The 24,928-nt window shown below is 42.0% G+C and overlaps 1 protein-coding gene across 2 annotated transcripts; it reads left to right on the top strand.

Moving 5' to 3' along the window:
- Window positions 1-110: 110 nt before the first annotated feature.
- On the top strand, window positions 111-21,999 carry pdhx (pyruvate dehydrogenase complex component X). 2 transcript variants are annotated; one of them, XM_059545760.1, is made up of 11 exons: window positions 111-323; window positions 1,390-1,476; window positions 7,770-7,870; window positions 8,203-8,381; window positions 9,273-9,371; window positions 14,811-14,973; window positions 18,470-18,617; window positions 19,033-19,091; window positions 19,339-19,497; window positions 19,624-19,688; window positions 21,399-21,999. In XM_059545760.1, exons 1-11 carry the CDS (start codon window positions 152-154, stop codon window positions 21,661-21,663), a joined length of 1,497 nt encoding a protein of 498 aa, XP_059401743.1. In that variant the 5' UTR covers window positions 111-151; the 3' UTR covers window positions 21,664-21,999. The 2 variants fall into 2 exon arrangements, with proteins under 2 accessions (XP_059401743.1, XP_059401744.1); XM_059545761.1 differs by having other exon boundaries at window positions 1,393-1,476.
- Window positions 22,000-24,928: the final 2,929 nt, after the last annotated feature.

The following is a 24,928-nucleotide window of genomic DNA, read 5'->3' on the forward strand; positions in this document are numbered from 1 at the left end:
ACGCAACTGCTACTTTCTCCAGTCTCAGCGTGAGCAAGCGCTCAGAAAACGGTCCGCTAGGGGGCGCTAAAGCGCGCCCCCGAGCTCCGAGCCGCCCGCAGGCCGCAGCGGCAGAGAAGAAGTAGTGCTGCAGTGAAAGAAGGGCACAGCGATGGCGGCGTCCATCAGACTGGGACGGAGGGCCGTTTTCATTGCTTTCAGAGCCATAAAACCCAATAATCTGACAGTTCAGAATAGACTAATATTTCAGAATGAACGCCAGTGGACAGCAGGCTGGACCGGAAGCGGCTTCAGACACTTGTTTCAATCGCCGTCAGTATGTGGTGAGTGTTTTTCTGGCAGATCAGCAGAAGGACAAGACTCACTTTTATTAATTATAGCTCAGTTTACATCATAACAACTCACACACACACACACACACACACACACACACACACACTTGTATCTGGTCTCAAGTCATCACTGATCTTGTCGTCACGCAGGTTTGCATGTCACTAATGTCATAATGTCATAAATGACTACCATGCATGAAAATCATTATTTATGTGCACTTTGTGTCATAAACACATTCCAGTAGACAAACAAGAAACAAAAAGACCTGATATACTTAAATTATATTTATTTCATACCAAGTATAGTTTGAATCTTAAGTCTTAAGTGTCTTTTTTTTTTTTTAATTGAGATGTATGCATCATCTGAAGCTGAATAAATGATCTCTCCATTGATGTGTGGTTTGTTCGGAGGACAATATTTGTCTGAGATACAACTATTTGATAATCTGGAATCTGAGGGAGCACAAAAATCTAAATATTGAGAAAATCATCTTTAAAGATGTTCAGATGAAGTTCTTAGCAATGCATATTACTAATCAAAAAATAAGTTTTGATATATTTACGGCAGGAAAATTACAAAATATCTTCATGATCATGATCTTTACTTAATATCCTAATCTTAATATCCACTATCGATGAGGATTGAATGATCTTTGAATAATATTGTTCTTTAAATGCTAGAGATTTAAAGTCTGTCTGAAGTAACGCTGCACTTTAGCACAATCAAATACACTTCAGTGCATCTTTAGCTGGACGTCAGCACTACTTCCACACAATTAAAGTGCATTAAGCACAAAATCTGTTCAGCAGACTTTAAGAATACCACGATTACAATCATGTTAGCATTGTGTCTTTTTTTTCTTATTTTATTTGTTTGTTTTGCCGTCTGCCCAGGATTGTGATAGAAGAAGCACTGTACTGAGCCGTCAGCGTCCAGAATCAGCACTGTCCATTTTTATCGTGTGTGTGTATATGTTTATAATGTAATCCTCCAGAACGCTCCACACTTGTTTCTGGATGTGATGTGTATTTGTGAAGCAGACTGTTGTGTGTCTAGCAGGCCTCGCTCCTCTGAAGGTGCAGATGCCAGCGCTCTCGCCCACCATGGAGGAGGGAAACCTTGTCAAATGGCTGAAGAAAGAAGGTTAGTCATTCTCTGAAACACGAACTCTTTTTAAGACCAGCACAAATATACATTAATAATTGGTCAATCTGTATTGGATTTTGGGCTTAGTATTTATAAAGAATCCTGAAATACACAAGGACTCTTATTTTGAAATGCGTTACTTCTACCAGCTGCACATTAAAATATTTGAGGGAGATAAAGGGCTCATCCAAATACTCACACTTGTAGTCTCTGCTTTTCACTTGTGTACTTACATGACACATTTACTGTGTTAAGTGTTCATGTGCACGAGTGTGTGTAGACCTTTTCATTTCCTGACGGGACACACTTAGAGTGTTGTAAAAATACAAGTGTTAACAGAGATTGATTCAGATTTTCAATACTTTGCATTTTAAAAACCTTCTAAATGTCTGTTCAGTTTGTGCTGCTTCTAATTCAGTGATAAAAAGCAGCAGCAAATGTAGTTGTACAAAATAAAAATATTAGTCTTTGCATTAAGAAAAATTACACATTACCCCAAAAAACGCTCTCAAGTGGCAAAGATCACAAGTATTTGGACGTGCTAATGACTTTTAGGAAAAACGTTTAGCAAATTTTGGTGAAATATTATTTTACGTTCAATTGTTTTAATCAGTCTCTTTACTAATTCTGTGTTATGCTGGGATGACATGGATTGTCAGGTTAATTTGTGATTAAAATCAGAGTTTTAAAATCAAAACAATTCTGCATGAGTACTTTGTGTGTGTGTGTGTGTGTGTATATACATCAACATCACCAGAGGATAATCTCTTTGCTCGGACTCAAGGAGAGGACGCTGGTGCTGTCTTTTCGCTGCTGCTCCAGTCGTGCCAAAATAACGCCAAGTTTTTAACCATTAATCTTTTACTATCCTCGCCACCGACCAGTGACCTTTTTAAAAAGAAAAAAAAAACCCTGTTTTCTCTCCGTATCACCGAACTGTGGACGTTACTGGATGGCTTTCAGGTAGCTTTCGAGTCTAGCGGTGGCCTACCTGTCGCCGCTAGCAAACCACCTGCCCAGAGACTCCCTGGGATTGCTCATCGCTGCTGCTATGTGGCTAAAAGCAACTGTCTTCCACACCGTCCGTCGCCGGCTCCACGCACACGTGATCAGAGTGCTGTCTCTGACCGGATGAGTAGTTTGGACATCTCATGGCAACACCTCTCAGTGAGCTGAAAGGAAAACCTAGAGTGGACTCCAGTCTGCTACGGCCAGTGCAAAGATGTATTGCATCATCAAGAAGCAAAATCGTCTATTAGTCTATTACAAACAAATCCTGCTTCATTCATGATCATATCCTGGAAAAATATCTGGATTATATGTTTATTACAGAGACCTGGCACCAACCAAATACCTTTTCTTCTTTAAATGAGCGCTGTCCACAAGCATACAGCTACCTCCAGAAAGCTGGCAGCACAGGGCATGGTGGCGGCCTGTCAGTCATCCATCGCAGCGATCTGGAGCTATCTCTGCACCCATTATCTGAATTATCTTCAGTTCAATGCATTGCATTTAAATGTAAGTCCTCTTCCCATGTGCTGTTCCTCCTCATCTACTGACCACCGAAACCAAACCCATCATTTATCACTGAGATGTCGAATCTCCTCACAACTTTCAGCCGACGAAGCAGTGGACCACTACAACAGCCATCTGAGCAGCCTCCTGGACCTTCATGCCCCTGTTAAAACAAGAGCAGTCACCTCCACCCGCTCAGCACCCTGGTTCACAGATGGGCTTCGTAAGATGAAGACAGCAGGGAGGGTCCTTGAGCGGTGCTTCAGAGCCTCACTGTCCACAAACAAATCTACTGCAACAACAAAAATATGCACAGTCACTCAAAGAGGCAAGATCACAGTTTTACTCTGATGCCTTCAGAAACAGCCCAGGAAATTCCCAGCAGCTTTTTACTACAATAAACCACCTTCTCCAGCCACAGTCTCCACCACTTACTGCCACTACAGAAGAGCAGTGCATTAAATTCATGGATTTCTTCAGGTCAAAAATTGCACATATTCGCTCTGTCCTCTCTGGTCCTCCCACCCAAATTGTTCCCCCAACATATACCGTCTCTTTATTCCGTCTCATATACCGTCTCATTATTACACCACTGCCCAAAAAACCAATTGTTGATCCGGAAGTCCTATACATCTATAGGCCCATCTCCAATCTCCCCTTCTTATCAAAAGTACTTGAGAAAGCAGTTGCCACCAGGGCTCTGAACCAGTTCAAGGAACGAAAACAAAAAACGGAAACGAACGAAATTTTGACGGGAACAGAACCAGAAACAGAAACTAAATCAAATTTTATAGTTCCGAACAGAATCGAAAATTTGAAATGGCCATTAACCTGTTAATAACGATATTTTATCGTTCCATTTAATATTTGAAATTTGCTGTCAATGAATCACAAATTCCCGTAGTACGGCATGTGCATATGCAAATGAGATGCTGAAGCCAGCGAGAGAAATGTCCGCTCAGCTGTGAACTCATCATAGGTCAGTCGCAATGGCAATGCACCGCCCTTAGAGTTTGTCTGAGGATATGTGAGATGAATTCAACAGATCACACATCTGCAGCGCTTCTGTGAATGGAGAAAACTGAAAAAAACGAACCCATATAGGCTAACATAAAAAGGAATATAGGCATATACACTAAATATATTTCACTTAAATCATATTGACAGATTAACGAAACGAAAGAAAAAGTGTGCTAAATTACGGTTCATTGTGACACGTTCCAAAGTTTTCGGAAAGGAAAACGAAACTGCAGAGAGAAGTTTTCTTTATTTTGCAAAAGCTGACAGCTTTGAATAATGACTTGCTTCTATATAATCAATCAGCTTTGGTATGACCATCGCGCTGACACAACATCATTTTGCTTTATTAAAGCCTGTACATTAACAAAATAAAATAGAGTTAAAGAAACAAATAAAAAGTTAGACTGCTCCGTTGTGTTGCGTTCAGAGTGACTGCGCCTCACTGTGCTGAAAAAGACGATTTGAAGGATGATGTTTTATGTAGATAAAAGTACAAACACTATATAATAAATCATATTTTAGCATTCAGATACGTCGGGAACATGGAAACATTTGGATTCGTGCCGGATGAGAGATGCAGGCATCAGCTTCAGCTTAAATTAATTTGTTTTTGGATTGAGGTTTTTATAGCCTAGTAATAGGGCTAATAAAATGCAATGCCGTAACTTTAGGTTTTTTTTCACTTTCAAAACTCAATCTTTCATCCTTGTTTTTTTTTTTTTTAACAATGTGTAATGATTAAACCTTAATATTCATCCGGAAGAAGGAGGCGGGAACCGGCGGACAATCAAATAACATTTTAATAATACAAAAATAAACACAAAACAGCGCACCAGCCCCTCACGGACGACTGGTGCGCTCAAATAAAAACCAAAACACAACTAAAAGCCCAGGCCTGGTCCTCTCTCGTCCTTCACTGTCGTCGCTCCAGTTTTATATCTTTCCATCTCCTACGTGGGACTCGAGACCGGCGGTGGGTCGCAGGTGCCACTGATTTGCCCAATCATTGCCGGCCTCACTCCTTGTTCCCACGTCCCTCGGCCTCGCCCCACTCGCCACACAATGCAGCAAATATTTTTTAAATATCTCAAAAAAACTTTCTTTAAAGTGTTGATTGATTTTTTTTTTTTTTTTTTTTTTTTTGCCTACATTTGGCCAAAATCTAGAAAAGATGACTAACCACAGCAGGTTATTGACTAACGTTAGATCTCTATTTTTCTTTTTGAGTAAATAAAATGCTGTACTTTATTATTATTACATTACTATTATTGTAGGGAGTGAAATTTAAGGTTAAAATTAATGTTCTATAACTTTAAATAAGATATAAAGGTAATATCGCCAGAACAGAGACCAGTGATTAGAATCGCGGGAGAGAATAGTCTGCGCACACTCGCGCAGTTATGAGAGGTAGAGAGAGAGAGAGAGAGAGAGAGATGACGCACACGGTGTAATCAGATGTGGCTAATTCCTAATGTTCACCTCTTCATTATAGACACATAGTATTGTTTTTAAAAAATAATGTTATTAACCGGTATTTTTTCCACCCGAACCGGTTTCGGAACGGTAATAATTCAGAGGAACACAAGAACAGACACGTTAAAACCGATTCTGCTCGGAGTGAACTGATTGAATTTTCTTTTTGTATTCAAGCCCTGGTTGGCACCCATCTTCAGGACCACCTCAAACATAATAACCTCTTTTGAAAAATGCTAGTCAGGTTTCCGTTCTGCTCACAGCACAGAGACTGCCCTCGTTAGAGTCACAACAACCTCTTTGTATCATCTGATGCTGGCTCTCCCTCCCTCCTCATCCTCCTGGACCTTTCTGCTGCATTTGATACTGTCGACCATGGCATTCTTTTAAACTGGCTCCACCTCACTACTGGACTAAATGACATTGCCCTCAGTTGGTTCAGATCATACCTCACAAACCAGACAGAATACATCTCCCTAGGCCACTCCAAATCAAATCCACACACAGTTACTTGCGGTGTTCCCCAGGGGTCAGTCCTTGGCCCCATCCTCTTCATTCTGTACCTCACTTCCCTTGGCCAAATCATCAGCCGCCACAAAATTTCATTTCACAGCTATGCCGATGACATACAGCTCTATGTTCATGCCACAACTGAAACCACACCCTCACAGTCATCCCCATCAAAACTCGGCACCTGTCTGGAGGAGATAAAGGTATGGATGGACTTCCTTCAACTCAATAGCTCCAAAACTGAAGCCATCCTGGTGGGCACTTCTCACCAGATCAAATGATCATCCATAAACAGCATCACCTTTTCTGGCACCAACATTCCCCTCTCATCAACAGTCACTAATCTTGGTGTAAAAATGGACTCCCAACTCACTTTTGAAGCTCATATAAATCACTCCGCCCCATTCTCACCCTCTAAGATGGCGAAAAGCTGGTAAATGCCATTCATGCCAAAAGCTTCATGCCTTTGTCTCTTCCAGACTGGACTACTGCATGCTTTAGAAACAGCCGTACTCTGCTCGTTTACACACACTTGAACCTAATATAATTCATAAAATTATATCTCTCATCATAAAAGCATTCTAAACGGAGGTGAAATTACAGACTCAGCCAAACGCACAAGCTATTTAATAATCAGTCTAAAAGGAATGAGTTCCTGTATGGTTTAATCCTGTAGGCCCTTGACGAGCGCTTTGTTAAATCGATGAATGATTCAGCTGCAGACGCCATCTTCTGGAGAGACGCGACAGTTCATTTGACATGCAACTCTCACAGTGCATTATGGGTATTATCTAGCCGTTGAGCGTACACCAGTTGTACACTCGTTATTGCGGTGGATTGTGGGATTGATTGGTTTTGGACACCAATAAAAATGGCTGTCCTCTCAAATAGTGCCCTATTTAATGGTATGGGGGTGATTTCGAACACACGGCAGGTTAGGGGTTATGTGCAACAGACTTCGTATTTTGTTAACCGGGTCTCTTCACTTCCGGTTCAAGTCCTTTACATATTCTTCATTAAATATCAAGCAGCTTCACTCAAGATGCCTTCAAAGCTTATTATAACCCATTACATATGTGGACTGATGTCTAAAAGTTTTTTATTTTTATTCTTTTCACTAACATTTAGATACTAAAATTAAATAAACCATCAACAATAAAACTTATTATCTTAAAAGTTCATAGATATGTCTATTATTAATTATGGCTGTGAGCAGCAGCGATCTGTTTTCTGGGTTTGGTCAGGTGACGCTCAGTATCTACACTAATGAGCACCGCTGATCTAGAGACATCCGCTGGGGTTACCAGGGCCATACAGATGGGTTTCAGCAAGGAAACAAAACCGCACTAGTTAACGCTTACAGAAGGAAAAAAGTTACAAAAGGAACATTTCAAATCATATGAACTTAAAGGTACCACAATAAAACAACAAAATATTTATAAAAAAAAGTGTAATCTTTCAACAAAAGGCTGGTCAGTGGTGTAACTGTTGGATAAATGTGTACAATGGGTCTGCATGAGCTGAAAAATACATAATATGAGCAAAATGGTTATGGTTGGCCCCTTCCTATCTCTGTGCATTATTGACGGAGTATCATCAAGCCACTAGATCCCTTCGGTCTTCCAGACAGGATCTATTGGTTACCCCTGAGTTGAGTGAAGGGGAGATCATGCCCCCACGCCACTATACATTAGACAGACCTCTTCTCTCGCTCTAATGCCGGTTTGATTGATGCCCCGTGTGTCTCTCTCTCTGTGTGTGTGTTTGAGCAGGTGATGAAGTGGCTGTTGGTGACGCTCTCTGTGAGATCGAGACTGATAAAGCTGTGGTGGTCATGGAGTCCAGTGATGATGGGATCCTTGCTAAAATACTCGTAAGTGTGTTTATAACAGAGATATTGAATCAATACCCAAACTCTGACATTTTATATCAATCTATGACAGTAGAGACTATGAGATCTGAGACGGATAAACAAACCCTGTATGTATGGAAATAAAACAAAGATTATATATTTTTAATTAAAAAAAAGCTGTGCTTAAAGGGATAGTTCACCCAAAAATGAAAATTCTGTCATCATTTACTTACCCTCCAACCACCAACTATTTAATTAGAGACCATTTGGTGATGCTAGTGGGCACAGATATTATTATACACCTCTGTTTTAAAAAGTTTGCATATTAAAGCTGATTGGTGTGTCTGTTTCAGGTGCAGGAGGGCAGTCGAGGTGTGCGTCTGGGGACGCTCATAGCACTGATGGTCAGTGAAGGTGAAGACTGGAAGCAGGTGGAGATTCCAGCGCTGGAGCCCGTGACGCCCACCACAGCCCCGCCCCCTGCCACTGACCACGCCCCTCCTCTGGCCACCACACCATCAGCACCCAAACAGTCAGTGTCTGCAAACAGATGTTGTTTGTTAATGTTTTTATATACAGCATACCCCCTCTGGACATGAATATATATTATATTTTAATGGCCACAATGACAGTTTAAGACAAAATTGCAATTTATTAACCATGCTTAAAGTCATCAATACCTTTGAAATTAGTAAATCATGTAATTTTGCTTAAATGAAGGTTTGCAAAAATGAGTACAGCCTTGATTCAATTCAAGCAAAGTGAACATTCTAGTGCACAGTTCACGTGACACGTGAAATACTTCCCACCTCGTCATGGTGAACATTTTTTGGATGCAGAGTGATAGTCTTTGTCTCATGAGGAGAGTGTGGACCCCTCGAAGTCTTCATTCTGTTAATATGGGCTTTAAGAAGACTGAAGCATGTCTTGTGCAATGGCTGCAGAAGCTGCTTCCTGTGTGGAGGACAGCGGTGCGTTTCAGCTGCTCCAGTCTGAGAAGGGAAGGGAAGGGAATCAGCTTCTCAGCTTTGGCCAGCTCTGAGACACTTACGTGCCATTCCTCCTGCTCTGTTCTTAGCAAAAAATCAATCAGCACAAAAAGAAAGCTGAAGTGACGGCTTGATTATGGTTTAATTTGGTAACTCTCTGGAGGGTGTACTTACACGTGCGTTAAACCGACTCTTCTGACGCCGTTTTATGATTTAGTCATGAAGCTCAGAGAAACATCATGTATAGTAGCACTTTCATTGTGGCTTGGTTCAGAAAGAAATGAAGCTCTCCAGCTGCCTCCAGCGCTCACTGAAGGAATGTGAGATGACAATAACGGAGTCATCCTGGTCTTACATGACGGTGCAGGCATTCACTGGCTCTGTATTGTGTGTGTGGCATTGATATCAGTGTGTTCATGTGTGATTTTGGACAGATTACGCTTGAGTCCAGCAGCAAGACACATTTTGGACACTCATGGTTTGGATCCTCATCTGGCAAAAGCTACAGGTCCACGTGGCCTCATCACTAAAGAGTGAGTCACACACACACACACACACACACACACACACACACACACACACATTTGTTTATTTGATTATGTATGTATATGTGTGTGCACAATCTTGTAGATCTTCATAAACAGTGTTCCAGTAAATCTATTTTTAGTTTAACAATGGAGGGTGTTAGACACACACACACACACACACACACACACACACACACACTGAGCAGGCTCAATACTAACACACACACACACTGAGCAGGCTCATTACACACACACACACACACACACACACACACACACACACACACACACACACACACACTGAGCAGGCTCAATACTAACACACACACACACACACACACACTGAGCAGGCTCAATACTAACACACACACACACACACAGACACTGAGCAGGCTCATTACTAACACATGTTACCATGGCAATGCAGCCTCCTCCTCCCGGGTGTCCATGGAAACAAAGAAACTGACCCCTGTTAATAAAACCTCGAATCTGAAGATCTGATGATGACCGTTCAGCTGTGAGAAAAATGTGCATTCCTGTTAGATTATCCAGAGATTCGGTTATATTATAGTGGTGATATCATCATCATCATCATCATCATCGTTATTATTATATTTATTATATTATATAAGACTAAAAGACAGTTTTTACCCACAGGCCATCAGGCTTGTGAATGGTTCTTACCCTCTGCCCCTCCCCCCAACACTGCAGATTGCCCTTTAATCCTGGGAGGTGCAATGAATGATCCATCATGTCCTTACCACACACACACACACACACACACACACACGCGTGCGCACATATATACAGGGACATAAAAGCGAACAATTACTGTCAACTTACCTCTGCATACTTTGCACTGATTCTGCATGTTTACATGGCATATATGATGTTGTCTTTTTTGGTGTCACTTGCTATTTAGGGTGTTTGATTTAATTTTAATTTAATTGATAATTGATGTTTAATGTTGCTAGGAGGAGGCGCAGAATAAGAATTTCATTGTACTGTGTGACGACAGTTTCCTGTGCATATGACAATAAAGATTTGAATTGAAATATTTACACTTTCTCCATGAAAATTTGATTGGTCTTTTAGTCTATATCATCAGCCTAGGTTTCTAATGCCAAATATCTTTTAAATCGATATTTCTGACCACTTTTACCAAATCTCTGACACTTAAAACACCTAAAGGTTAAACAGATCATAGAGACCGACAGTGCTAATGGCTCTGCAATCAATCACATTGGGCCTACAGAGTTTTTGAAACACTTCAGGCTGACTTTAATGTAAAAGATCTTTATGAAGATCTGTCCTTTGGTCTCTGTTCAGCACATTCTTACATTCAGTCCGAATCCAGTGTGCTGCTCTAATTGGCAGGATGAGATGGAAACAATCAGATTTAAAATGATTGTCAGAAAAATATTGGACAATTTCATGTTTTTTTTTTTATGTGAAATATTTGAGTCATAAGGCTTTTACAGTCATTTGTTGATCACAACAAAACAATTTTTCATTGAATTCAAAGTCTTGATGTTAAATGATTTCTACTGATTTCATTGAACTGTAGCTCAGAGAGAATCTCTTTCCTGCCATGACAGCACGTTGTCTTCGTAGCGTAGTGTACCGCTGTGAAGAGGAAAACTTTGAGCTGTGGTTGGACCAGAGCAGAGGCGCTTCTTTGATGCATTTGATGCTTCTTTATTATCAGTTATCATAATTCTGTGATTTTACACTGTCCTGCTGTTTTTGTTTTTTTATTTTGTGTGTGAAAAGATACCTGCGATTCAAATTGCAATGTTTATATAACCCTTTTTTTGCACATATTATATAGTGTACATTTGTATTTGATTTATTGGCTTCAGTTTGCACACTATATGGAGGAGAACATTTGTTAAGATGCCGGTGTGGCTTCTTTTTGTAATGAGATATAATAAATAGGGCTGGTTATTTAATGCGTTAATTAGATTAGATTAATTAAGTGAAAGTGAAAGTGAAGTGACATTCAGCCAAGTATGGTGACCCATACTCAAAATTTGTGCTCTGCATTTAACCCATCCGAAGTGCACACACACAGAGCAGTGAACACACACACACACACTGTGAGCACACACCCGGAGCAGTGGGCAGCCATTTATGCTGCGGCGCCCGGAGAGCAGTTGGGGGTTCGATGCCTTGCTCAAGGGCACCTAAGTCGTGGTATTGAAGGTGGAGAGAGAACTGTACATGCACTCCCCCCACCCACAATTCCTGCCGGCCCGGGACTCGAACTCACAACCTTTCGATTGGGAGTCCGACTCTCTAACCATTAGGCCACGACTTCCCTTAATTATGGAGTAAAATAATGCGTTATTAAATTATTAATGCATTTTACGCACTTGCCCCGGCCCAGACTTGTGTGGATCATCTACCATTTCATACAGTCGATTGATAACTAATATGATGCAGGGAAACAACTTACTGGGTGATGGGAACCTAGAGAATATCCCTGAAATTCAAAATATGGGGCTATCTGCTCCACCACCATCACACTCAACACCGGCGTACCACAGGGCTGTGTGCTGAGCCCATTCCTTTACTCCCTTTACACCCACGACTGCAAGCCTGTGCATGGATCCAACTCCATCATTAAGTTTGCAGACAACACCACGGTGATTGGACAATGATGAGACTGCCTACATGGAAGAGGTACAGCACCTGGCCACATGGTGTGCTGACAATAACCTGCTCCTTAACACAAGCAAGACAAAGGAGCTCATTGTGGACTTCAGGAAGAAGAAAGGAAGCACGCATGACCCCATCCAGATTAACGGGACGGTTGTTGAACGTGTCTCCAGCTTCAAGTTCCTGGGAACCATCATCTCGGAGGACCTGTCCTGGGCCACAAACACATCAAGCATTGTCAAGAAGGCTCACCAGCGCCTCTTCTTCCTCAAGACACTGAAGAAGAACCAGCTGTCTTCATCCATCCTGGTGAACTTTTACCGGTGTGCGATCGAGAGCATCCTGACCAGTTGCATCACAGTCTGGTATGGGAACTGCTCAGTTGCTGACCGCAAGGCACTGCAGAGGGTAGTGAAAACTGCCCAACGCATCACAGGGACACCACTTCCTGCTATTGAGGATATCCAGAGGAAACGCTGTGTACGTCGAGCTCGCAGCATTCTCATGGACTCCTCTCACCCTGACTATGGACTTTTTAACCTCCTGCCCTCCGGAAGGCGCTTCAGGAGCCTCCGGACAAGGACCACAAGATTCAGGAACAGCAGTAAACTGTTTTTACTTGCACTACTGTCTGTTCCAGAATACTGAGTAATCCATTTGCACACTGAGATATTTTCTATGCACTTTACTGTCCATTGCACTAGCGTAAATGATGTTCATAGTTCTGCCTATATTGTACATACACTTTTACATGATCCATCTGTATAGTTTGTTCATAGTACACCTATCTGTATATAATGCTGATAGTATTTAAAATCTGTAAATTATGCCGTCACTAGCATGTGCCTTCGGTGGGTGAGAGGTGATGACGTTTGTTCTGTGTCTGCACATCTGCACAACACGTCTGCACTGTTTTTGAGAAATTTGCTGTATATTTTTATAGTAAAATGACCTCTTGCTCTCAAACTGACTTCTCAATTTATGACTCCTTTAATATTCCGAGACTTTACAGGGAGGAAATAAATAGGAGTCCTTGTATATTCTGTACTTACTGCTTATTGCATTTCGTTGCCTTGTACCTTACATGTGCAATGACAATAAAGTTGAATCTAATCTAAATGCTCCTGTTTGACATTAAGAAATATCACATGAGAACTAGGCTAAGTGCAATATCACACAAGTGCAAATGTGATCCTCATCTTATACAGCAGTTCATTAAGAAGTTAATATTGTGTTATTTTAGACACAATGTTGTTTGTTTTACTCAATTTTGCCAACCAGAAGATAAACACAAATCAGAACTTTTCATCCCCAAGCAACCCACAGCGGCATTTCATTTCTTAATCCACGTTTTGAACGAATTTGGTGAACTATTTGGTGCGTTGAACCATTGGCCATAGTCGTGTTGGCTTTGAAGTGGTGCTGTACAGACCGGTGTGTGACATCAAAGAACCGCAAGAGTGATTCAGAAGCACAAGGAGTCATCTGCTCTCTAAACTCCACACGGCAAAATCAACACATCACACACGAACCGATTTGACTCCCGAGCATTCCCAGGTCAGACAGGAAATCTCGCAAAATCCCTCGAGCTCAAACGTGACTTCAGAGTAAACAATCATGGTGGACAAAGAGGATGCAGTGGCCATAGTTTGTGCTTTGTTTTTAACTGAAAAAAAAAACATGAGAAAAACAAGAAAAGGTGATGGTCAAAGAAGTGGAGGCAAACATTCACGGTGTTGCCACAGGTCGACGAGTTGGTCCTCCATCTCCGACGTCCACCGGACTTTCTGGTGCGCCATGCCGCCGGCTGTTTTGATTTTGTTTCCCGGTACTTCCTCGCCGCCTCATCACCTCGCTTTCTGATTGGCTACACGCCACAGTCCACAGGCTGCGTGATCGTTTTTCCTCTGGGGACACCACACACGAGAAGAAATCAGGCCAAATAAATCCAACATGTTGGGTATCCCCGATTTGAGATCGGAGCGGTCCCGACGTCCTTCCGAGCAGAGGAGAGCAGTCTTAACACACCACACACGGCAGGAAGATCTGATCAGATTATTTTACAGTGAATCGGGGCTAAAATCGGCCTAATTATCCTGCCGTGTGAACCAGGCTTAATGATTCAATGAACCATTCACAAAGAACCATTTACTTCACTCCTGAATGAATCAGACATTTGAACGAATCAAATGAATGAATAAATGACTCGATGACTTAATCATTAAGACATTTACCACCACCTACTGGCAGTTTTAGTTTATTATTTAGAGTATCATTTCATTGAAGAAATAATTGTATATTTTCATAGTAATAATAAGAAAATTAAGAAAATAAATTATTAAAGTTATAGTTCACCCAACCAAAAATAAGTCTGTCATAATTTATTCACATGGTCCAAAGAGTATATGTAATCAAAGTTATCAAACATATTACTTGCTGAACCTACTTTTTTTTAAACAGTGCTTGATGCTTTGCTCAACAAATTACTTTAAATTATCTTTTCAGAGTAATTTCTCCAAATTTGATTTCTGATTAATTAGATTAATCACCACATCATGTCATTAAATAGATTAGAAATTGTAATCATTACCAGCCCCAATAATAAATAAAATTAGCCTTTTATTGTCCAGCTAATCAAAACCGTGATCGCTAGATTATTAGAGTAGTCACTGGTTGCAGTCCTGGTGAATTTACTTTAGAAACTCCTGTATATCTCGTGTCAAAATGAAAGTGATCAGTAATCAGTGATTTTCTGTGCCTTGGTTGAATTCATTTGTTTTTCAGAGATGCTGTGAAGCTGTTGAATCAGAGTGATGAAAGGCGTCCAGCTCCTCCAGCAGCTGCGGTCGCTCCTCCTGCCCCGGTCACAGTCTCTCCACCCATCGCCCCGAGCACCTGCCGCCCCTCCTTCCCACCCCTGTCTGTGCCCGGAAAACCGGGAATGCCGGTGAGCGGGTCCTTGGTTTCATTTTATATTGTCATGCTGGAATGAAAAAAAAAAAAAAAAAAATGTAAAGCACACAATTCTCAGGAATGAACGATGTAGCATTAAACTTTGATGTAAAATAAAATCTTTCAATCAGTATCATGCAGAGGATGTGGCCTTGGAGAGATTATTCTAAACGAACTGTGCTTAAAATATAAGGAGTGGCTGCAGTGATGACTCTTGGGATGCGTTACAGGTACAGATCCAAGGTACAGATCCAAGATGGCGCCGCACATGGCTGCTTCAGTGCTTGGCTCTCCAGTGTTTGTACTGTTTTTGTTCGTTTTTCCTGTTTTTTGTTTAACAAACACGATCAGTTTCACCAGGGATGAACTGCTGAACATTCGGCAGAACACACCACATGATATTTTTCCGGATTTCTATTATACAGACGTTTTACTGAACATTGTTATCGGAGGAGCAGCGGCGCTGATCAAGCGCTTCAAGACGCGCAGACGGGGAAAGCGAGCGGGAGCGCTCGTCAGACTCAGGAAGCGCGGATTTCGAACGCCGTTGCCTAGCATCCATCTCGCAAATCTCCGCTCTCTACCCAACAAAACGGACGAACTCCTTCTGCTCTCTCGGACAAATAAGGATTTCTCTCACTCTGCTGCTCTGTGTTTCACGGAAACCTGGCTGAATGACGCCATACCGGACAGCGCACTCCATCTGCCGGGCTTTCAGCTGTTTAGAGCGGACCGCGAAGCAGAATCAACGGGGAAATCGCGCGGCGGCGGGACATGCTTTTACATCAATGAACGGTGGTGTACAGATGTAACTGTATTAAAGAAGATGTGCTGTCCTGATCTAGAAACGCAGTTTATCAACTGCAAGCCGTTCTATTCGCCGCGGGAGTTTCACTCGTTCATTCTGGTTAGTGTTTACATCCCTCCTCAAGCGCAAGTAAGTCTGGCTTTACAGAAACTCGCTGATCAGATCACAGACACAGAACAACAACACCCGGACTCTGTTTTAATCATTCTTGGGGACTTTAATAAAGCCAATCTCTCCCATGAACTGCCAAAATACAGACAGCATGTTACCTGTCCCACCAGAGACAGTAATATACTGGATCACTGTTACACCACAATAAAGGATGCATATCACTCTGTTCCACGAGCAGCTTTGGGACGTTCTGATCACTGTCTGGTTCATCTTATACCGACCTACAAGCAGAAACTTAAATCTGCTAAACCTGTAGTAAAGACTGTGAAGAGATGGACCAGCGAAACAGAGCAGGATTTACAATCTTGTTTTGACATCACAGACTGGAGCGTTTTTGAAGCTGCTACCACCGATCTGGACGAACTCACAGAGACCGTAACATCCTATATTAGTTTCTGTGAGGATATATGCATTCCTACCAGGACTTATTTAACATTCAACAATGATAAGCCATGGTTTACAGTAAAACTCAGACACCTTCGTCAGGCCAAAGAGGATGCCTACAGAAATGGGGACAGGGTCTTGTACAATCAGGCCAGGAACACACTGAACAAAGAGATTAGAGCGGCTAAAAAGACCTACGCTAAAAAGTTGGAAGACCAGTTTACTTCCAACGACTCTACTTCAGTTTGGAGAGGACTGAGAGCCATCACAAACTACAAGACACCATCCCCTTGCACTGAGGCTAATCAACGACTTGCTAACGACCTGAATGAGTTTTATAGTAGATTTGAAACCCCCAACACCCACTCTGACCATCTCCCTGCACAACCATTAACACCTCCTGCAATCCCCCTCTCCATACCTCCTGCAATTCAAATCTGTGAAGATGATGTGCGCCAGGTCTTCAAGAAAAACAAAAGAAGAAAAGCACCAGGCCCAGATGGCGTTACACCAGCCTGTCTGAAAACCTGTGCTGACCAGCTGGCCCCCATCTTTTCACAGATCTTCAACAGATCTCTGGAGTTGTGTGAAGTGCCTTCCTGCTTCAAACGCTCAACCATAATCCCCATTCCAAAGAAACCCAAGATAACAGGACTTAACGACTACAGACCTGTGGCTCTAACGTCTGTCGTCATGAAGTCGTTTGAAAAACTGGTTCTGGCTTATCTGAAGGACATCACTGGACCCTTACTAGACCCCCTGCAGTTTGCGTACCGAGCAAACAGGTCCATGGATGATGCAATCAACATGGCATTGCACTTCATCCTGCAACATCTGGACAAAACAGGGACTTATGTGAGGATCCTGTTTGTGGACTTTAGTTCGGCTTTCAACACCATCATCCCAACAACCCTCCAGACCAAACTGACCCAGCTCTCTGTTCCTAGCTCTATCTGTCAGTGGATCACCAGCTTTCTGACAGATAGGCAACAGTTAGTGAGACTGGGGAAATTCATGTCAAACAGCTGCTCCACCAACACTGGTGCCCCTCAGGGATGTGTTCTCTCCCCTCTGCTCTTCTCCCTGTACACCAACGACTGCACCTCTAAAGACCCCTCTGTCAAGCTCCTGAAGTTTGCAGACGACACTACAGTCATCGGCCTCATCCAGGACGGTGACGAGTCTGCTTACAGACAGGAGGTTGAGCAGCTGGCTGTCTGGTGCAGTCTTAACAACCTGGAGCTGAACACGCTCAAAACAGTGGAGATGACTGTGGACTTTAGGAGAAACCCCCCTGCACTTTCCCCACTCACCATCATGAACAGCACTGTGACTGCAGTGGAGTCATTCAGATTCCTGGGAACCACCATCTCTCAGGACCTGAAGTGGGACAATCACATTGGCTCCATTGTGAAAAAAGCCCAACAAAGGTTGTACTTCCTTCGCCAGCTGAGGAAGTTTAACCTGCCACAGGAGCTGCTGAAACAGTTCTACTCAGCCGTCATTGAGTCAGTCCTGTGTACTTCAATTACTGTCTGGTTTGGTTCAGCTACAAAATCAGATATCAGAAGACTACAGAGAACTGTTCGGACTGCTGAAAGGATTATTGGTGCTCCCCTGCCCACCCTCCAAGAACTGTACACATCCAGAGTGAGGAAAAGGACTCAGAAAATCACTCTGGATCCCTCACATCCAAGTCACCCCATCTTTGAACTTTTGCCATCTGGCCGGCGCCTCAGAGCCGCAAATACAAGAACAGCAAGGCACAAGAATAGTTTCTTCCCCCAGGCAATCTACCTCATGAACAGTTAAATGTTTCCCACTTAAACTTATGCAAAAATGTGCAATATCCTTATATTTATTTGTTACCCCTCCATCCTAGAACATTCCTGCATCTCACTCAATCCTATTCCATTATCATTTATAGCACAATTGTTTATACACTTATTTATTTGCCAATTTGTAAATCTCCTGTAAATTTTTTTTTTTTTTTTTTTTTTTTTTTTTTTTGTCTGTGTGTTGTAGTCTCTGTTTACTGGAAGCTTATGTCACTAAAACAAATTCCTTGTATGCGCAAGCATACTTGGCAATAAAGCTCTTTCTGATTCTGATTCTGATTATGTTTCAGGGCACGTTCACTGACATCCCGGCCTCTAATGTGAGGAGAGTCATTGCACAGAGACTGACACAGTCCAAGAGCACCATTCCTCACGCCTATGCTTCGGTCGACTGTGACCTCGGGCCCGTCATGAAGCTGCGGAAACAGCTGGCCACGGGTGGGACACCTTCCTTTACATCACGCTAGAACATAATAATCCACCCAGAACAGCAAGACAGATGATTAGTATTAGACTGCCTGTGCTTTGAGGACAGTGATGTTTATATATTGTTCTGCAATAATATATCTGATCAGTGGATAATTCCTCAGGCCGCCCCACATTCCTTCACATCTCCGTTCCCCAAAAACCCAAAATGCCAGTTAAAAAAAACAATTCCAGTAATAAATATATATATATATTTGTAAAGGTATGTTTACACAGACTTTCTGACTTTGGGCTATGATGAAACATGATTGTTTGATGCACAGAGACCGTCTGATGATTGACCTCAGATTCATGTGTTTTGAACGAGATGAATGGAAAGCTTCTCAGCCTTGTGCTAAACATCAGTTTTGTGTGTTTGTGTGTTTAGAGGACATCAAGGTATCAGTCAATGATTTCATCATCAAAGCGGCTGCCGTCTCACTCAGAGTAAGTCATGAATGACAGGACTGTATCAAATCATTCATTCACTGTGGTTTTCATTTCCGTTCTTTATGGGAAATTAAACCGTGATGTCATTCAATCATTGGCCACTGTTAGTGTTAAAAGGGACACAGTTGAACCCAAATGAAGGATCTTTTATATATTTGTGCTGCCCATCAGAAGCAACACATGATCAGTCCATTCCCTGTGTTGGTTGTCTTCTTGAGTTTTGTAAAATGCTTGTGTCCTGCAGGAGATGCCGGAGGTGAATGTGATGTGGTCCGGTGACGGGCCCCAGGCTCTTGACTACATCCACATCTCCATCGCCGTGGCAACACCACGGGGCCTCATAACCCCCATCATCAAAGACGCTGCTAACAAAGGGCTGCAGGAGATCGCTGCTACCGCAAAGGTCATTCAACATCACATAACAATCATCAGAGTTAAGCTCCGAGTGCATATGGATGTTTTCCGTCAGGGAGTATAACGCTGATTTTCATCATTTGCATATTGAAGAAAGAGCTGTGTTCTCTTTCAGGCTCTGGCGCAGAAAGCTCGGGACGGGAAACTGTTACCAGAGGAGTATCAGGGAGGATCTTTCTGGTGAATACCATTTTATTATTTGAAGTAAAACCTGTATAACTTTCTTCCAATGATTTCTAAAAGAATTTGTATTGGTCAGTGTTTTCATTGCAGTAACAAAAAACACACCCAAAGCACAATAAATGTGAAAACTATTTGAGGTGATCTAAAGCCCACAGTAGTGTGAGGCACAGACTCTGACCTCCATCATCCTCAGCCTGTTTATTAGAGAAGTAGAAATAGTCTGATATGTTCATTGAATTAAGATCAGAAGCGGTCAGTGCTAAAGACCGCATCAAAATACCTTGTCATCTGATCACTGAAGCCACAGGAGGAGGTGGTTTCAAGCTGTGATTATTTTATGTATTTATTTTTTATTTTTTCCCAAACTCCGTCCTGCAGAAGACTAAAGAGTTCATTGAGGTGTCGAGCCCTGTGCTGAAACAAATACTAATCCAATCTCTCAGTATAGAGCTGTCAAGGTTCGTCACAATCAGATTTTTCACCTAAAGACCCCATAAAATCAAAATTAAAATGTTTTAGGGTTCAACTTCAGTCAGTGATTATGCTTTCCAGTGGGGTGAATGAATCCAGAATATTCTATTTAAAGTGCTATAGTGGAGTGCTTTAACATCATACATTTACATCTAATCAATTAGCAGACACTTTTAGCCCAAGTGATTTACAAATGAGGACAATAGAAGCAAACATAAATTAATCTTAATGCAGTTATAGTCTCTGTGCCGTCACCAGAATGTGCATTCGGTGGGTGAGAGGTGATGATGTTTGTTCTGTGTCTACACATCATCTCTACTGTATTATGCAAGAAAAAGGAGGAAGTAGAAAACAAAAGTTTGGTTTCAATAAAAGCTGTTTTGAGGATTGCTGTATGCTTTACAGCTGTTTTTTTGCAGAAATTTGCTGTATGTTTTGACCTCTATTAGACAATGACCTCTTGCTCTTGAACTGATTTCTCAATTCATGACTCCTTTAATATTCCGAGACTTTACAGGGAGGAAATAAATAGGAATAGAAATAATTCTAATGTTTGAGTCCACATCAGCTGGTAGTCAAGGCAAACAATTACTCAACTCATTATTTAATTCTCTATATATTACTTTTGTCAATATTTAAAAAAAAATTCACAGAAAACTAATATACATGTGGAAAAACTATGATTTTCAGCCCTCATTCTGACCTGTTGTCTGAAATGATCGGCTCGTAAGGGCGGGTCCTCTAAGGCTTGTCAGTAAACAAACACTGTTTTTATTGGCTAAAATAATTGAAGGTAGAAAACGTCTCAAGCCCCCCCCCCCCCTCATTTTTCCTTGTGAGTACAATCCCCAATATCCAAACGTACTGTTTTAGGAGCTTGATTAAATAAGTGCTTTGTTTAGAATGAGAAGCCAGTTTTAACTTGCCGAATGGTTTAATGGTACAAAGACCTCTTATATGTCGAAAGATCAAGGCAAATTTGATTTTTCTCGTGTCACAACAGCTTTAATAGATCGTGCTTGATGTACTAATTCAGATTGTCTGATCCTGCTCCTGGATGGCCAGCATCCTGTAGTGCTAGCTCCAACACCTGTCTGGAAGTTTGTAGAGAGTCTGCAGACCTTGGTTACTTTGGAGCTAAACTCTGCAGGACAGGGACCCTGCAGGAGCAGGTCTGGACACCCCTGTATTAGACCTGTTTATCAGTCACTCAAATGGCTTGTTTGTTTGTTTCAGTATCTCTAACCTGGGGATGTTTGGTATCAGTGAATTCAGTGCTGTCATCAATCCACCTCAAGCCTGCATCTTAGCCGTAGGCGGCACCAGGACTGAGCTGAGGCTGGCCCCCCAGGACCCAGATGGCCCTGTTCTCCACACTCAACAGCTAATGACGGTGACTTTGTCTAGTGATGGGCGTCTAGTGGACGACGAACTTGCCTCACGCTTTCTGGAAAAATTTCGCACAAACCTAGAGCATCCTCAGCGTGCGAGTCTGCCATAGAGAGAGAGGAAGTGTTGGGACTGAATGTGCTCTGGTGTTATGGGGCTTCTCTTATACATGCTATTTATTTGTTAAGAAACACTTTGAAGCTCTAGGTCAATTAATAATATCGTTTGAAGCACTTCTACCATAAATGGAATGGAACGTTCTGGTTATTTTGGAGTGAGAAGCATTCAGTGTACTGCGTGAAAGTAAGTCATGTGGCAATGTTAAGGCACCTTTATAGTGGACGATGTGTGTCAACTTAAGTATCAAATCATTGAACAAAGCTATTAAATCATGTTAGGACACTATGTTTGGACTGCCAAATAATCCAATAAACTCATGTCTTCTGCTGCACTGAATCCGAGTCCTTTTTTGCAGTTTTCTGTTCTTTAACATGCTTGTTTGCACACTGATCGCCTGTCTGAAACTCCTCAGAAAGCTTTCGCTTAGCTTATTCAAAGTAAATGGGTAAACTCTGCTCGCCATTATTGTTCTTAACTGCATACACTTCTGACACTAATATCAGTATGAAAAGGATGCAGTAATTTGGCAGAGACGTCTCAAATGGACCTGATATCCCACCATGTTCTGCATCTCGCTCATCTCCATGAGCTGGTCTCCTTTAATGTTCAGCAAAATCTAACATCTTTACTGATCGTTTTGGGTTTTGGCGAAATTTTGCAAACGAAAAGGAAATAAATAAATGACATACAGCTGGCACAAGCTTTAAGGTGAAAGTATATTCAGGAGTATTTCCTTTGCTTCTTGAGTATCTGAAAATTAGGTTTGGAAAGAATGGTTATACTTCTGTGTAGCACTGCACCGCAGCCATCCGCTGACTGTGTGCAACTCCTGCTCTCACGGTACTGTTGCACAAATTAATCTAAAGAATATGATATTTTGCTTCGGGTGGTTGCTAGGGTTCTTATCCCATTAGCTTGCAATGTATATCTATTTGTTAAAGACACATGCTTTAGTACTTGTTCTAACTAGTGTTAACTAGTCTCTGTACTTGCTCTGTCGGAGCAGCAGCAGTGTAGCAGATCTGTTCTGCCAAGACCAATCACATGAACGGTGCCATGTGTATCTTCATGTTAAATCACTGCAAGAGTTGTCATGCCATGATTACAAAGTTCTGTCCTGACACTCTGATTGCGCGGGCAAATAGATTCAAAGTCAGTCTGTGATAAACCCATCTGTTTTTCATGATGCCTGACATTGTGTTGGTCTAATAACCATGGACTTCCTGGGAAAAGATGTCATTTTGACGGCAGCATACGTCTCTGTACAATCCAAACGCATGCCTCCGCTTCAACGGTTTCTTCACACATACAGGTGCATCTCAATAAATTAGAATGTTGTGGAAAAGTTAATTTATTTCAGTAATTCAACTCAAATTGTGAAACTTGTGCATTAAATAAATTCAATGCACACAGACTGAAGTAGTTTAAGTTTTTGGTTCTTTTAATTGTGATGATTTTAACTCACATTTAACAAAAACCTGTATGTGATGGCACTGATGAACCTCATACGGTGACATTCTTTTAAAAGAGAAGTCTGGATGGTCCTTTTCGTTATTGGTAAGGACGACCTGATGTCTGTTTTTCCCAGCTGGACTGAGGTTTACCTTTCTTCCTGTCTAACAGAGATTCAAGTTGTATTTCCTAATGCAGCAATGGACAGTTAAATGACAAGGATTTTCTGAAGTAATTGATGCACTAGAGACAGATCCCCAGTGAAGACCTCATCACCTCGATGACCCATCGGCACAAGACCACAGGAACCAGACGAATCCTCTGCACAATCTGACCTCAAGTCAAGTCTGCTTTATGGAAGGACCTGGGGATGGGGGATGTGGGATATGCTGGTCCTGGCCTGGAGACTCTGCAGTCTCCTCCCTGATGGCAGCAGACTGAAGAAGCTTTGTGACAGATGGGTGGGATCACCTGCACTGCAGAGGGCTTTGCAGGTGAAACGGGTTACATATATGCCCTGGAGGGAGGGTAGAGAGACACCAATGATCTTCTCAGCTGGTCTCAATATGTGTTGCAGAGTCTTTCGGCAGGACGCGTTGCAGGCGTCGTACCACACAGGGATGCAGCTCGTCAGGATGCTCTCGATGGTGCCTCTGTAGAAGGAGTACATGATGGGGGGCGGGGCTCTGGCTCTCCTCCGTTTGCAGAGAAAGTAGAGACTTGAAATGGTGCATGATTAACCGTTCAAAGCACTTCATGATAATAGGAGTAAGTGCAACTGGACGGTAGTCATTGAAGCAGGATGGAGATGGCTTCTTCGGGACTGGAATGATGGTGGTAAGCATGTGGGAACAAAAGCCTGACTAAGTGAGATGTTGAAAATGGCTGTTTCTCAATTCCAAGAATGCAAAGAACGGACTTGCGTTCTTGTGGAGACTGGTCTTGCCAAGCTTCCTTGGAGGAACGAACTCGGGAGGACGCAAGACCACAGAACACACCCTTATGAGTATTGAGATGTGCTGCGTTCTTCCATAGTCACAGCATAAGCAGCGGCCAAAGAACCATAAATATAACACATTACAAACAAATGTCATAACTTATTAAAACATTTTATACTATTATAGATATTATTTACATTTACATTAATTTACATATAACTGTATAACTTTTTATTTTACAGTGTTATATGTTTAACTATGACTAAGGTAAGATTCATTTTAATATAACAATAGAAAATACTTCTGACTTTCTCAGGGTCTCATATCATTATTAAAATTAAGCAAAAACGAAACATAAATGTTTACTTCCAAGAGCCGTCAAGTATTTGCGAGAGCGAGTTTAAAGCTTGCAGGTTTCCGTACCCCGCCGCCCACAGTGTCTTCTGGGATTTCTAACGGCTGGATTCTCTCAAGTTTGCATTTAATGCATCCTCGATATCAAGAACACATCCGGGCACTTCCATGCGTCCTCTGTACTTGTGTTCTTTAGAATTGGTATTGAACTTCAACGGTTAATGATGACATAAATCGAGAACACAAGGACGCAAGATCGATCAAGAGCGCATATTGAGAAACAGCCAATGTCTGTGAAGACATCAGTGAGTTCTGCTGCACAGTCTCTCAGTACACACCCAGGGATGTTGTCAGGACCCGGAGCTTTGCGTGCATTGATCCTGCTGAAGGATCTCCTCACGCTGTCTGAGGTCAGGGTCATCACCTGGTCGCCGGGAGGAGGTGGAGTCTTCTGTGCAGTGGTGCTGTTTTGTTGCTCAAAGCGAGCGAAGAAGGTGTTCAGATTGTTCAGCA

Source organism: Carassius carassius, chromosome 50 (assembly GCF_963082965.1).
Source record: "Carassius carassius chromosome 50, fCarCar2.1, whole genome shotgun sequence".
NCBI classification, from domain to species: Eukaryota; Metazoa; Chordata; class Actinopteri; order Cypriniformes; family Cyprinidae; genus Carassius; species Carassius carassius.

Coding starts and splice junctions, on each gene's coding strand:
- pdhx (XM_059545760.1), top strand. CDS start 152: ATGGCGGCGTCCATCAGACTGGGACGGAGGGCCGTTTTCATTGCTTTC. Junction 8,382..9,272: donor ACACCATCAGCACCCAAACA/GTCAGTGTCTGC, acceptor GATTTTGGACAG/ATTACGCTTGAGTCCAGCAG. Junction 18,618..19,032: donor GCGGAAACAGCTGGCCACGG/GTGGGACACCTT, acceptor TTGTGTGTTTAG/AGGACATCAAGGTATCAGTC.